The sequence below is a fragment of the Oryctolagus cuniculus genome, chromosome 9 (genome assembly GCF_964237555.1).
Source record: "Oryctolagus cuniculus chromosome 9, mOryCun1.1, whole genome shotgun sequence".
Classification (NCBI taxonomy): domain Eukaryota; kingdom Metazoa; phylum Chordata; class Mammalia; order Lagomorpha; family Leporidae; genus Oryctolagus; species Oryctolagus cuniculus.
In genome coordinates this window covers 87,394,330-87,408,321 of record NC_091440.1, presented here as the reverse complement: position 1 = coordinate 87,408,321, position 13,992 = coordinate 87,394,330, and the positions used below count along the sequence as shown (strand labels likewise).

The 13,992-nt window shown below is 42.6% G+C and overlaps 1 protein-coding gene across 3 annotated transcripts in view; it reads right to left on the bottom strand.

The window, feature by feature from the left end:
• The window catches only part of USP12 (ubiquitin specific peptidase 12), a 184,555-nt gene that overhangs the window by 112,583 nt on the left and 57,980 nt on the right, over nucleotides 1-13,992 (bottom strand). For all 3 annotated transcript variants that reach the window (XM_070049076.1, XM_051834124.2, XM_051834125.2), the window contains exon 3: nucleotides 7,630-7,843. In XM_070049076.1, the coding sequence (XP_069905177.1) occupies nucleotides 7,630-7,843 (214 nt within the window). The remainder of the gene's footprint in view (nucleotides 1-7,629; nucleotides 7,844-13,992) is intronic.

Below are 13,992 nucleotides of genomic sequence, written 5' to 3'. Positions count from 1 at the left end.
TCTTCTGCCTCAGTGAGGCCAGGCTGAGTCATGCCTACAGCCCTCACATGTGTCCACCGTGGAAAGACTCAGATAGCTGAAATCGAGGTAAACTGAAACCAATCACCTCTTATCTCCGCTCACGATGCAATAATCCTCCATCCCTGAAAACAGAAAACACCCCTCAACCCCAGTTTCCTGTCCTCTACTAGTTTCATTCCCTCGTGGTACCCTCATTTCTTCCTCTTCCTAGGGACTTTCTTAAATCCTGGTCCTTTCTGCTGTTCTTTATAGGCAACCCATTCTATTCTACATACACCCCCAGTACCGCAACCTCTGGCATTGTCTAGCTTCCTGCTGCCACTGTTCAACCTCTACACTTTCACTTGCACGTCAAATCTCACCCTCCGTCACAAAAATGTACGAGATCCAGCCTACTGTGACCCTAGACCCTTCTCTCTCTGAGGCCGCCATCTGCCAGCCCCTCCCACTGCTGGCCTGATCCCTGTACTAACCTTGAGGGTTCAGTGTCTAGGCGGCTTCCCTGAATGAACCTGAACCCCTTAAGAAATCAAGAGCCTTCCTTCACCTTTCAGGCCCAGCTCACAAACCCAGGAGAGGGCTCTGGAGGAGGCCCACCACCAAAGCACCGGAGTGGAGAACGTGCAAGTGGATCAGAGGCTTCAGAACGACAGGAGCGACTGGAAAGCGAAGAACGGGAGAAGGCTAGTAAGATCTTGTAGGCACCACCGAAGGGCTGTGAAGGCCAGACTGCTCAGTGCCACAATTCAAGGCGGTATAACTATTTCCCTGCTAAAAAAAAAAACAATCTAGCATTCTGCCATGTTTTTTTCAAAACAACAAATTTCTTTTTAAAACAAAAAATGTGCAAACGTCTTTGTTTTAAAAAGTTTACATAATTTTTGGGTATTCTTTTAACAGGGAACAGTGACTTCATATCTACAAAAATATTTCAATTGATTTGAATGCTCTGGAAAGGAGATGCAAAGGAAACCAAAAAATGTTCTTTAAACTTTTGTAAAATTGATTAAAAATACACTCCATTTTCTATAACTACAGCTACTGAGTATGCCAGAATCCTACGGTGCTGGAAATCATCCACTGCGGTTTTTTTTAAAAACATCAACCTGGATCACACAAACATCAAAACGTCCATGGGATGACCTCGAGAAAAATCCCTTTGAACTGTGTCACATTTCAGCTTCTAAATGCTGGCTTTCTTCTCTGCTGAGTGTATAATAGAAAAGATGAACCTCATACTTGCTTTGATAAATTAAACACTAATTTAACAAATATTTACTAAGCACCTACTATGTTTTAGTAATGGGATTATGTGCTGGGAATACAATGACAAGAAAAAACAAATGGGTTCTCTCCGTCATGGAACTGACAGTCTAGTAAGAGAGACAACTTCACTATGAAATAAATATATGATTATAAAGTATGCTAGTCTGGAGAGAACTACAACATTAACACACAACACACATATATACCAAAATCACTTCTTAAAAAGAGTTTATGTTTTCTTCATAACTCAGAAATAGCTATAGCTTTCACTACACAAAATACCTTTTATGCATTTTTTAAGAAAAAGAAAATATTGAAATGAATATGGGAAATAACTTACTCAAATATATTTCATAGATACTATTGCAAACAACTAATACTTCCTCATTTGAGCAATCTTTTTTTTAAATCTCTCCATGGCACCTGAAACACTGCTATGTACTCGCGGTTTCTCAAGAACAAGGATTCCCTGTCTCGTTCACTGCTATGTCCCTGGCACTTACACAAGAGCCTGCGATAAATTAGATGTGACTGACATGTTTTGAATGAGTTAATGACTGAATGAACAACAGAGGCTGAAACAGCTAAGATGACACGGTGAACTGCAGATTTGGCATCTCAAACAATATGAACAAACAACAACAATCAAACAACAATCTGACCATGTGTACTGCTATTCAGTGAGCAGGGGTGCACGGCTACAAATGCCAGCTGACATGGCCCTCAAGCTCATCTTAAATGATCCAAAACCACCTAGCTGAGAGGCCACACCAACTGACACAATTAAACCATCAACCCGTGGTTTATTTCTTCCAAAATAACAACAAAGAGCCTCTAGGGAAACAGGTGACTTCATTTCTTACCTGGAATACCTCGCCTCTGTTCTCATGCTGTATGCCCGCCCACCCCTGCCCATCTGCCCAGGGATCTTCTCCTAATGCAAATCAGAACATCACCCACCTGCTCAGAACCCTTCCATGGCTTCCCATGCCTTTCAAAATACCCTTGCCTTTTTTTCTGACTTTATCTTCATCTTACTTCAAGTACTCAGGGCAACCACATTTTCTTTTCTGCTTGTACCATTTCTGCCCCAGATCATCAAATGGCTTATGTCTTGCTTCAAGTCTCTGATCTAACCTCATCAGAGACCTTCCCCACTAGCCACTCTCTTTCTCTACCCTCTTCCCTGCTTCCTTCTCTTTCTAGCATGACTTACTACACTGTATCACTGTTGACTGACTGTCTTCCCCACAAGACTTTCAGACCCCTGAAGGTTCATTTCCATTTCCCCAACGCCTAGATAGCACTAGCACACATTAGAAACCAATATAATCATCGACTCACACCATCAGTTTTGACTCCATCCGTGCAGCTAGTGCCATCACACTGTAGGAGGAGCACTGTCCGAGAGCCCTTCCATGTTATCATCAGGCAGCTAACAAGAATTATATCTTAAAAGCAAAATTTCATTAGTGAATAGAAATTAAAATTGGTTCTTCCTAAGAGATGAGAGAAAGATTAGTAATGTAAATTAAGAGTGCCTAACGGGGCCAAGGCTGTGGCACAGTGGGTTAAAGCCCTGGCCTGAAGCACCGGCATCCCATATGGGCCAACGGTTCGAGTAACCAGGCCGGATTCAGCTCCGGCTGTTGCGGCCACCTGGGGAGTGAACCAGCGGATGGAAGACACCTCTTTTTCTTTCTCTTTCTCTCTTTCTCCCTTTCTCTCTCTCTCTCTCTCTCTCTGCCTCTCTTTCTCTCTATGCAATGCTTACTTTCAAGTAAAATAAAATAAATCTTAAAAAAAAAAAGAGTGGCTAAAAATAATATACAGGGCTACCACCTTTTGAAAACACAACATGCAGTTCTTAACATGGCAAAGAAGAAACTGATTTAGAAAGAACTGTCCAACACTCAAAGTTACTGGAACTACTGAAATGGGTAATATTTTTCAGAAACTTAAAATTTCATAATGAAAGATATGCAATGGGTAATATATTAGATCGTCTTTGCTTTCTATGCTCTTCTCTACATAATTCTCAAGGGAAAAAAGTCGAAAGCCAATAATTTATATCAAAACCTATTTTACAAATAATAGCAAATCAAATGATAAAAGTAATTTTCGTTTAAATATTATTTCCAAGGCCAGCGCTGTGGTTTAGTGGGTAAAGCCACCACTTACTTCACCAGCATCCCATATGGGCACTGGTTCAAGTCCCTGCTGCTCCACTTCCAATCCAGCTCTCTAGTATGGCCTGGGAAAGTAGTGGAGGATGAAGGTGGCCCAAATCCTTGGGCCCCTGCACTGGCATGGAAGACCTGTTGGAGGCTCCTAGCTTCGGATGGGGCCAGCTCCAGTCAACTGTGGACATTAGGGGAAGGAACCAGCAAATAGAAAATATCTCTTTCTCTCTGCCTCTGCCTCTCTATAGCTCTGCCTTTCAAAAAAATAAATAAATCTTAAAAATATATATATTATTTCCAAGATTTAGAAAGATGAAACAAAACCTTTAAAAAGAGAAGCTTGGATTATAATGTTCATTCTGCCATCAGTCTTATTCAAGGAAGTATTTATCAGAAGTCTACTACCAAATTACTCTGCATAAAAACAAAAGAAATTTCAAAAAATACTGAACTATTCAGAAATCATAAACACTGTATAAATATCCCTGGTTTTACAAGGAAACAAGACACAGGCTTCCTGCAGGCTTCCAACACAGATCTTGAACTCTGTGTTCAACATAAGCCAACCTAAAGAAAATCTTTATATATTTAAAGAGTCCATGCAGGTTCAACAGTAACCAAGAAAAAATGTACTATTGAAGAGAAAGGAAAATAAAATATACACTGTACAAGTTGTGTATTTTTGGTGTTAAACGTTTCTAAAATAATAACAAAGTGCCAAGGAATGGATGGCATGTTCTATTAACACTCACACAGTTGTCTGCCAAAACTAAACCCTTAAAGATTCATACAGATGCGAACACAAAGACTGAAAAGGCCGGCACTGCAGCTCACTTGGCTAATCCTCCGCCTGCAGTGCCGGCACACCAGGTTCTAGTCCCAGTCGGGGCACCGGATTCTGTCCTGGTTGCTCCTCTTCCAGTCCAGCTCTCTGCTGTGGCCCGGGAAGGCAGTGGACGATGGCCCAAGTGACTGGGCCCTGCACCCACATGGGAGACCAGGAGGAGGCACCTGGCTCCTGGCTTCAGATCGGCACAGTGCGCCGGCCGTAGCGGCCATTTGCGGGGTTGAACCAACGGAAAAAGGAAGACCTTTCTCTCTGTATCTCTCTCTCTCTCACTGTCTAACTGTACCTGTCAAAAAAAAAAAAAAGAAGACGACGACGACGACTAAAAAGGCTCGATCACATAATCCACATTCTAACAGGTTATGTTTGGCTTCCTTTTTTGTTCTTCAATTTTTATTTAGTTCCAATGTATTTATAAGGCAGAGAGAGAGAGATTTTTTTTATCTGCCAGTTCACTCTCCAAATGCCCACAACAGCCAGGACTGGGGCAGACTGAAGCCTGCAGCCCAGAACTCCATCCAGTCTCCCAACTGAGTGGCAGGAGCCCAAGTACCTAAGCCATCATCTGCTGCCTCCCAGAATGTACATAAGCGGGAAACTGGATTGGAAGCAGAGGAGCCAGGACTCAAACCAGGTACTCTAATACGGGATGTGGGTGTCCCAAGCAGTGACTTAACCACTGTACCAAATACCCACCCTATGTCTTTCTTAAAAACTGAAGGGGCCAGTGCTGTGACACAGTGGGTTAAAGCCCTGGCCTGAAGTGCTGGCATCCCATATGGGCACTGGTTCGAGTTCCGGCTGCTCCATTTCCAATCCACCTCTCTGCTAATGTGCCTGGGAAAGCAGCAGAGGATAGCCATGTTGGAGACCTAGAAGAAGCTCCTAGCTCCTGGCTTCAGATCAGCTCGGATCTGGCCGTTACTGTCAATTCTGGAGTGAATCAATGGATGGAAGACCTCTTTCTCTGACTCTACCTCTCTCTGTAACTCTGTCTTTCAAATAAATAAAATGAAACTTTAAAAGAAATGTTTTTGGGGCCAGCGCTGTGGCGTAGCAGGTAAAGCCACTGCCTGGAGTGCCGGCATCCCAAATGGGTGCCACTTCAAGTCCTGACTGCTCCTCTTCCGATCCAGCTCTCTGCTATGGCCTGGGAAAGCAGCAGAAGATGGCCCAATCCTTGGGCCCCTGCATCCATGTGGGAGATCAGGAAGAAGCTCCTGGCTCCTGGCTCCTGGCTTTGGATCAGTGCAGCTCCAACCGTTGCAGCCATCTGGGGAGTGAACCAGAGGATGGAAGACCTCTCTCTCTGTCTCTACCTCTCTCTGTAACTCTATTAAATAAAATAAAACTTAAAAAAAAAAAAAAAAAGAAATGTTCTTGAAAAAAATGGAATTGAAAGATAAGTTTATTTAAAAAAAGAAGATACTTAGATCTGTAATCTAAGAATGCAAACAGGTTTAGCTTTCATTAGGAGAGAAATAAACAGGATATACTTTCCTGAGTAATTAATAAATTGTTCTCTATCTGTGAGGAAAATGAACAAATCTTTACCACATGCCATACTATTTTCAGAGTCATCTTTTATTTCAGGGAACTAGACATGATCTGGTTTATCTCAATTCACATGATAATAAACAGCATCAACTGACTAATTTAAGGGCAGAAATACATAGTAGTGTGCTTAATAATTAATTCCAAGGACTTATTTCTGTGGCATTATCTCATGCAAATGGAGATGAAAATGTCAAAACTTACAGGCTCACTGGAAAAATCAGATGAAAAGTATTTCAAAGGAGAAATGAGAGGTGGGGCTTACCTAGTAACTATTTTAGAAAGGGGGAGAGAAGGGGGCCTACGCTGTGGTATAGCAGGTAAAGCTGCCGCCTGCAGTGGCGGCATCCCATATGGGATGCTGCTTTGAGTTCCAGCTGCTCCACTTCCAATCCAGCTCTCTGCTATGGCCTGGAAAAGCAGTAGAAGATGGCCCAAGTCTTGGGGCCCCTGCACCCATGTGGGAGACATGGAAGAAGTTCTTGGCTCCTGGCTCTGGATAGGTGCAGTTCTAGCTGTTGCAGCCAACTGGGGAGTGAACCAGCAGATGGAAGACCCACCCCCCTCTCTGCCTCTCTCTCTACCTCTGTGTAACTCTGACTTTCAAATCAATAAATAAATCTTTTAAAAAAAGAGGGAAGGGGGAGGGAGGATTAAAATTTATCTACCCTAAACCAGGAGGTCTGAGTTATTTTTGTTCTTTCCTTTCCCCAAGGGGGGATGCCTAACAAGTTATCTTATGTCTTCTTCATGGGGACTAAAAGGAGGGAAATAACATGCTTTCTATTTAAGGTTCTTGCAAGGGATCAAATGAGTTAACTGACATGAAAGCAATGTGAAAACAACAAGTGTGGGACCAGCGCTGTGGCGCAGTGGGTTAAAGCCCTGGCCTGAAGCACCAGCATCCCATATGGGCGCTGGTTCTAGTCCCAGCTGCTCCTCTTCCAATCCAGCTCTCTGGTATGGCCTCGGAAAGCAGTAGAAGATGGCTCAAGTCCTTGGGCCCCTGTACCCATGTGGGAGACCCAGAAGAAGCTCCTAGCTCCTGGCTCCTGGCTCCTGGCTCTGGATCGGCATAGCTCTGGCCACTGCAGCCATCTGGGGAGTGAACCATCGGATGGAAGACTTCTCTGTCTCTACCTCTCTCTGTAACTCTTTAAAATGAATAAAATAATTCTTAAAAAAAAAAAAGTGCATCATCATGTAAAAAAGTCTCAAAAGAAAAGCCAAACAGCAAACTGATGAAATTTTTACTGAATATATACTAAATTGATCTTCTGTATACAAAGATAATTGAAAATGAATCTTGATGTGAATGGAATGGGAGAGGGAGCGGGAGATGGGAGGGTTGCAGGTGGGAGGGAAGTTATGGGGGGGGGAGCCATTGTAACCCATAAACTGTACTTTGGAAATTTGTATTTACTAAATAAAAGTTTAAAAAAAAAAAAAAACACACAAGTGCATCATCATGTAAAAAAGTCTCAACAGAAAAGCCAAACAGGGAAAGAAAAGAGGGATAGAAATGATGATTTCTTATTCCCTATACAGAGGTTTCATCTTTGTATAAACACTTCATACATTAATCACACCTCATATTAACCACTGTGCGTCTATCTCCTCCACCAAACTAGACCTCCTTAAAGACAGGGAGGTCACCTTTGTTTTCCCATGGCAGTGCTCAACAATCACATCAATTACGGTACGCCACAGTCAACCCTGCTACGACGGCAGCAACACGCTGGACAGTGGAAGAATTACCATTTTCTTTCCGTAATCTTGTTATGAACTTCTTGGGAGGGATAACGCCGACCTTTTTCTTCTGAGTCGCGATGCTGTGGAAGAGGTCCGCTAAGCAGGTGAGAAGGCTCTCTTTCTTCCTGGGCTGACTCTTGTACGCTAGAACTTTCTCCCGGAACGGACGACAGAAATAAAGTGCTTGAAGAACTGAATTGCAGTAGCAGGTATTCCCAAACTAGAACAGAACAAAAACAGTCTGTTAAACTTGGAGTACGATATTTTCAAAAGAATCTCCCTGAGTATAGTAGGGAGAACAGAAAGAGCAATCAGGGAATCAGAGCTCCACATAAATTGAAAAAGGTATCATAAAGTTCTGAAACAATTATGTTGCCTGTTAGCCATTTTAACATTAAATTGATGCACTAGACATCAGTTTCAAGTTACAACTGAAGAACATATGCAATAAATTTGGTCTTTATGGAAAATGGTTTAAAGAACTCTACAGTTATGGCCGGCGCCGCGGCTCATTAGGCTAATCCTCTGCCTTGCGGCGCCGGCACACTGGGTTCTAGTCCCGATCAGGGCGCCGGATTCTGTCCTGGTTGCCCCTCTTCCAGGCCAGCTCTCTGCTGTGGCCCGGGAGTGCAGTGGAGGATGGCCCAAGTGCTTGGGCCCTGCACCCCATGGGAGACCAGGAGAAAGCACCTGGCTCCTGCCATCGGATCAGTGCGGTGCGCCGGCCGCAGCACGCCGGCCGTGGTGGCCATTGGAGGGTGAACCAATGGCAAAGGAAGACCTTTCTCTCTGTCTCTCTCTTTCACTATCCACTCTGCCTGTCAAAAAAGAAAAGAAAAAAAAAAAAAAAGAACTCTACAGTTACAAATAGAGAGAATATTAAAGGATTAAAAGTAATCTCTTTTCACATGTCCATTGTTACTACGATGTTGCTTGTACACTAAGCATTTGAAAATATAACACAAAAAATGGGTTTCTATCGGGTTCTTAGGTGCATCCAAAAAATATCAAGCAGGTAACAGTTAAAAACAAACAAACAAACAAACAAACAAACAAACACAAGATCCCCAGTAATGTTAGATTAAAGGTCCTGGCTGTGACAGCTCACCAAGCACTGAAATGCTCAAAGGCCACATGGCATTATTCCTTCTTTTTTTAAGATGTATTTTATTTATTTGAAAGACAGAGTTAAGAGAAAGGTAGAGACAAAGGTCTTCTATCCGCTGGTTCATTCCCCAAATGGCCACAATGGCCAGAGCTGGGTGGACCCGAAGCCAGGAGCCAGGAGCCAGGAGCCTCTTCTGGGTTTCCCACATGAATACAGGGGCCCAAGCCCTTGAGCCATCTTCTTCTGTTTTCTCAGGCGCATGAGTAGGAAGCTGGGTTGGAAGTGGAGCAGCTGGGTCTCAAACTGGTGCCCAAGTGAGATGCCAGCACTGCAGGCCAGGATTTAACCCACTGCACCACAGCAACGGCCCTAGTGGCATTATTTTGACATGCTGGAAAGACAAGGCCCTCATGCTTCAAGGTTTCAGTTACTTAGGGTGAACCACAGTTCAAAAGTATCAAAATGGCTAAAGTCTGGCCCAGCCCTGGCTGTTGCAGCCATTTGGGGAGTAAATCAGCAGACAAAAGACTAATCTCAAACTCAATCCTTAATCCTCTCTCTCTTGCCCCCTCATTTCCTCTCCCTCTCCCCACTTTGTCACTCTGCCTTTCAAACTTTCAGATAAACAAATATATTTTTAATGGAAGGGGGGAGTCCTACCTTATAAAGTAAATGACACACAGTTAGACAAATATTGCTTTCTGTTTCACTTCCCATTAACAGACATTGGCTTCAAAAGTCACTAATGGAACACTCAACAGGCAGTCAGTGAGGATTTGGGGAATGCTATGTAATCATAAAAAAAGAATGAAGACAATTCTCATTTTACTTCAAAGGGATGAGAATGTATATATATTAAGTTAGAAAAACTAGGTGCAGAAAAGTGTTTATGAATAGGTGATATCAAATATATGCCTACAGATCACTTGCTTATACTTACTAAAAAAAAAAAACCTAGAGAAGACAAATTAAAAGCCAATGTAAATGGTTATTGATAGAGGGAAAAGAATGGAGAGATGAAAATGAAATACCTAAGAAGGAATGCATATTGCTACAAAAAGTTTACTTTATACCCTATTTAAAAGAATTAAGTAAAGAAAAAGAAACAAAAATTCCAAGATTGACCATAAATGGACATTTATAAACCTCTGGGAATTACACAAAGAAAAGAATGACTTCAGGTGACTTTTAACACAGAGAATTTTTATTATACACATGCCCAGTGAGATACAATTGAAGAATAACAAGAATGACAAAGAAAATCTATTGTTATTCTGAAACTATTTAAAAGCTTAATATAGAAGGAAAAAAAGATACTATAATAAAAGCTAGGGAAGCCAAAGTTCTATCAACTTTCCCTGGAATTTCCAGTATAAACTCATGCCTTTGATAACTCTTAAGGGTGTGTGCATTTGTGTGCACATGTGTGTCTATGTGTGTGCTATGTCTATCTGTTTTCAAGCTCTGTCCACTGAAAGGTTTGGCAGTGACAAGTTCCCCCTGTATCTAAATTGTAGTCACTAAGCATCTTTTTCCAGCCAAAAAGAACCTTAGAGGGGTGGCTGATATAAAATCTGGGCCAAGAAATGTACAAGATTCAAAATTAGTCTGGAATATATTTTTTTGTGGGCATATAAGAGTCAACTTTCATTCAAAAGAAACACTACAGTGAATTATAAGACAGGTATAGGGGCCAGCACTGTGGTGCAGTAGGTTAATCCTCCACCTGCAGCCATCCCATGTGGACACCAGTTCTAGTCCTGGCTGCTCCTCTTCCCATCCAGCTCTCTGCTATGGCCTGGGAAGGCAGTAGAAGATGACCCAAGTCCTCGGGTCCCTGTACCCGCGTGGGAGACCCGGAAGAAGCTCCTGGCTCCTGGCTTCGGCTCAGAGCAGCTCCGGCCGTTGAGGCCATTTGGGGAGTGAACCTGCGGATCGAAGACCTCTCTGTCTCTCCCTCTCACTGTCTATAACTCTACCTCTCAAATAAATAAATAAATCTTAAAAAAAAAAAAAAGACAGCTATAAAAAAGTCCATGAATTAAAATGACATTTTTAAGAAAGCCTCGCTATTCTCCATTGACGGTTGCAACCAACCACCATCAACATTTCATCTTGGATTTTTAAAATATAAGAAACTGTATTTCAAGGGTACAAAATAGTTGATGAAGGAAATTCTTGTTTATAGGATAATTGCTGTAAAATGAGAAGCCATGGTTGCAAATAACCCATGAAGCAATAATTATCAACAGATTCTAAAAAAATTAGGTTGAAGGTTGACATGGAAGTTTAAAACAAAGGGATCAGGTCTAAACCCCCATGCATTTCAACTTATCGAGAGTAGAATTTCAGGTCTTATGACATACCCCATCTGCCATGAAGCATGAGCACCTTAAAAAACAACACCAGTAACCTTCCTACAAGTCTGTCGAGTTAACTACTAAATTATAAGGTATTCAGACAATGAAAAAGTCAAACAAGACCACCAAAAAGGACTAAGTCAAGTCTGAAATGTGGGATAGTTTCTAGGACCAATGAATGGCCTGGTCTCCTCCAAAAAAGAAAACAGGTTGGGAAGTGTTCCAGAGGCATAACAATCAGATTGCAAACATACTTCATGCAATCTACTTGAATCCTGATTGAACATCCCTTACTTGAAATGCTTGGAGCCAGAGGTTTTACAGACTTCAGGTTTTTTGTATCCTGGAATGTCTGCATATACACGGTAAGGTATCTTGGGGATGGGACTCGAATCTAAACACAAAATTCACTGACATTTCATATGCACCTTTTACACATAGACTGAAAAAGAAATTTTATATTATGTTTTTAGTAATTTTGCATGAAGAAGAATTTCATGGTGTGGAATTTTCCATATGTGGTATCATATTAGCACTCAAACAGTTTCATGTTGGGGCCAGCACTGTGGCTTAGTAGGTTAAGCCTCCGCCTGTGCCACTGGCATCCCATGTGGGCACCAGCTGCTCATCTTTTGATCCAGCTCTCTCCTAATGGCCTGGGAAAGCAGTGGAAGATGACTCAAGTCCTTGGGCCCCCTGAACCCACATGGGAGACCCAGATGAAGCTGCAGGCTCCTGGCTTCAGACTGGCCCAGCTCCACAGTTGTGGTCATCTGGGGAGTGAACAGCGGATGGAAGACCTCTCTCTCTCTCTTTCTCTAACTCTGCCACTCAAATAAACAAATAAATATTTTAAAAAGTTTCAGGTTTCAAAGCATTTCAGATTTCAGATTTTTAAATTATAGATGCTCGGCACTGTGGTGCAGCAGGTTAAAGCCTTGGCCTGAAGCACCGGCATCCTACGTGGGCACAGTTCTATTCCCAGCTGCTCCTCTTCCAATCCAGCTCTCTGCTATGGCCTGGGAAAGCAGTGGAAGATGGCCCAGGTGCTTGTGCCCCTGTACCCACGTGGGAGACCAGGAAAAAGTTCCTGGCTCCTGGCTTTGGATCAGCTCAGCTCCGGCCATTGTGGCCACCTGGAAAGTGAACCAGCAGATGGAAGACCTCTCTCCCTGGATCTACCTTTCTCTGTAACTCTCTTTCAAACAAATAAATCTTTAAAAAAATTAAATAAAATAGATTGTAGATGCTCAAGCTGTATAAAAAGCCATCTTTGAGATAAACATTTAAATATAGGCTAGTAACAGACAATACTGAATAAATGTTATTAATTTTGTCAGGTGTGATAATAAAATGGTCATGTTTTTTAAAATGTCTCTGTTAGTTGAAGATGCAAAATTAAATACGTGTGGCCAAATGGCATGAGGAGGGCATAGGACTGCCCTCTCCAGGGGGGATGAACTAAAATGTAGGAGGGAGTAAAGTAGAAGAGAGTGAGGAAACTGGTAAAGTAAGGGTAAATGGTACATCTAGGTGGCTGGGTTCGTGGGCATTCATTTAGGATGCCTCATCTCTGGTCTGTAGACAGGGAGCTAGGTGCTGAACCTGTGAAGTAAACTGTCTCATAGCAAACACAGGATCTACCCAGTTCAATTCAGAGGGAAGACAGAACTGAGGTCCAGACAATAATTCTAAGGGAAAAAAGTGTAAAAGCCTTGCTACACTCAATCTCCTAAGCATCTGAATATGTCTGTCTTCCACAGACATTAAACAAGGGAGACCCTTCTGCCCCACTAAGACCAACTGCACTATTAGAATCTGGTAAGAAGTATCTACTTTTCAAGCAGAGCTAGGAGACATGAGCCAGCTGCAGACATGATTCTCAGGGGGCATTTGGGACTTCTCACATTCAGAAAGCAAGCCAAGCATTGGTTTCAGAAACAGCCAACCCTGAAAGATTTCCAGAGAAAGGCCAAACAAGGCTATGATGATGTACTGACAGTAGTAATAATAAATACATGTACAGCAGGGTCTACAATATTACTAGGATGTAACTGGTTGTCCAGGATAACTTCCTGTGAAAAATCTTAGTATCTTACCACAGCCCAATGAATCTGAGAACCATCAAATTCTGGTTCTGTCACAGTCTTACTAACTGGGACACTTTCGTTAAAGGATACACTATATAGACTACAATCAAAAGACATCATCTCAAGATATACTAGAAATATGAAAACACAGAAGCAAAAGTGATTTGCTAAGAAACTAGAGGGAGTGTCTATTTTTGTAAACTACTGGATGTCGGACTGACACGTCCAATATGACACGCTCATCTTCTCAATTTGAAGCAACAGGTATCACTTCTAAAAATATTTATTTATGTATGTATCTATTTGAAAATCAGAGTTACAGAGAGAGAGAGGGAGAGACAGAGAGAGAGGCTCTTCCATCCACTGGTTCACTCTCCAGATGGCTGCAATGGCCAAGCTTTATATAGCGAGGTGCCAGGAGTTTCATCCAAGTCTCCTATATGGGTGGCAGGGGCCGAAGCACTAGGACCATCCTCTGCTGCTTTTGCAGGCCAATAGCAGGGAGCTGGATCAGAAGTTGAGTAGCCAGTACATGAACCAGCACCAATACAGGATACCAGCATCACAGGGGGTAGCTTTACCCGCTACGCCACAGCACTGGCCCTAGCAATAGGTATCATTATACCAATTTTTTTTTTTTTTTTTTTGACAGGCAGAGTGGACAGTGAGAGAGAGAGACAGAGAGAAAGGTCTTCCTTTGCCATTGGTTCACCCTCCAATGGCTGCCACGGCTGGCACTCTGCGGCCGGTGCACCGCACTGATCTGATGGCAGCAGCCAGGTAGTTACCCTGGTCTCCCATGGGGTGCAGG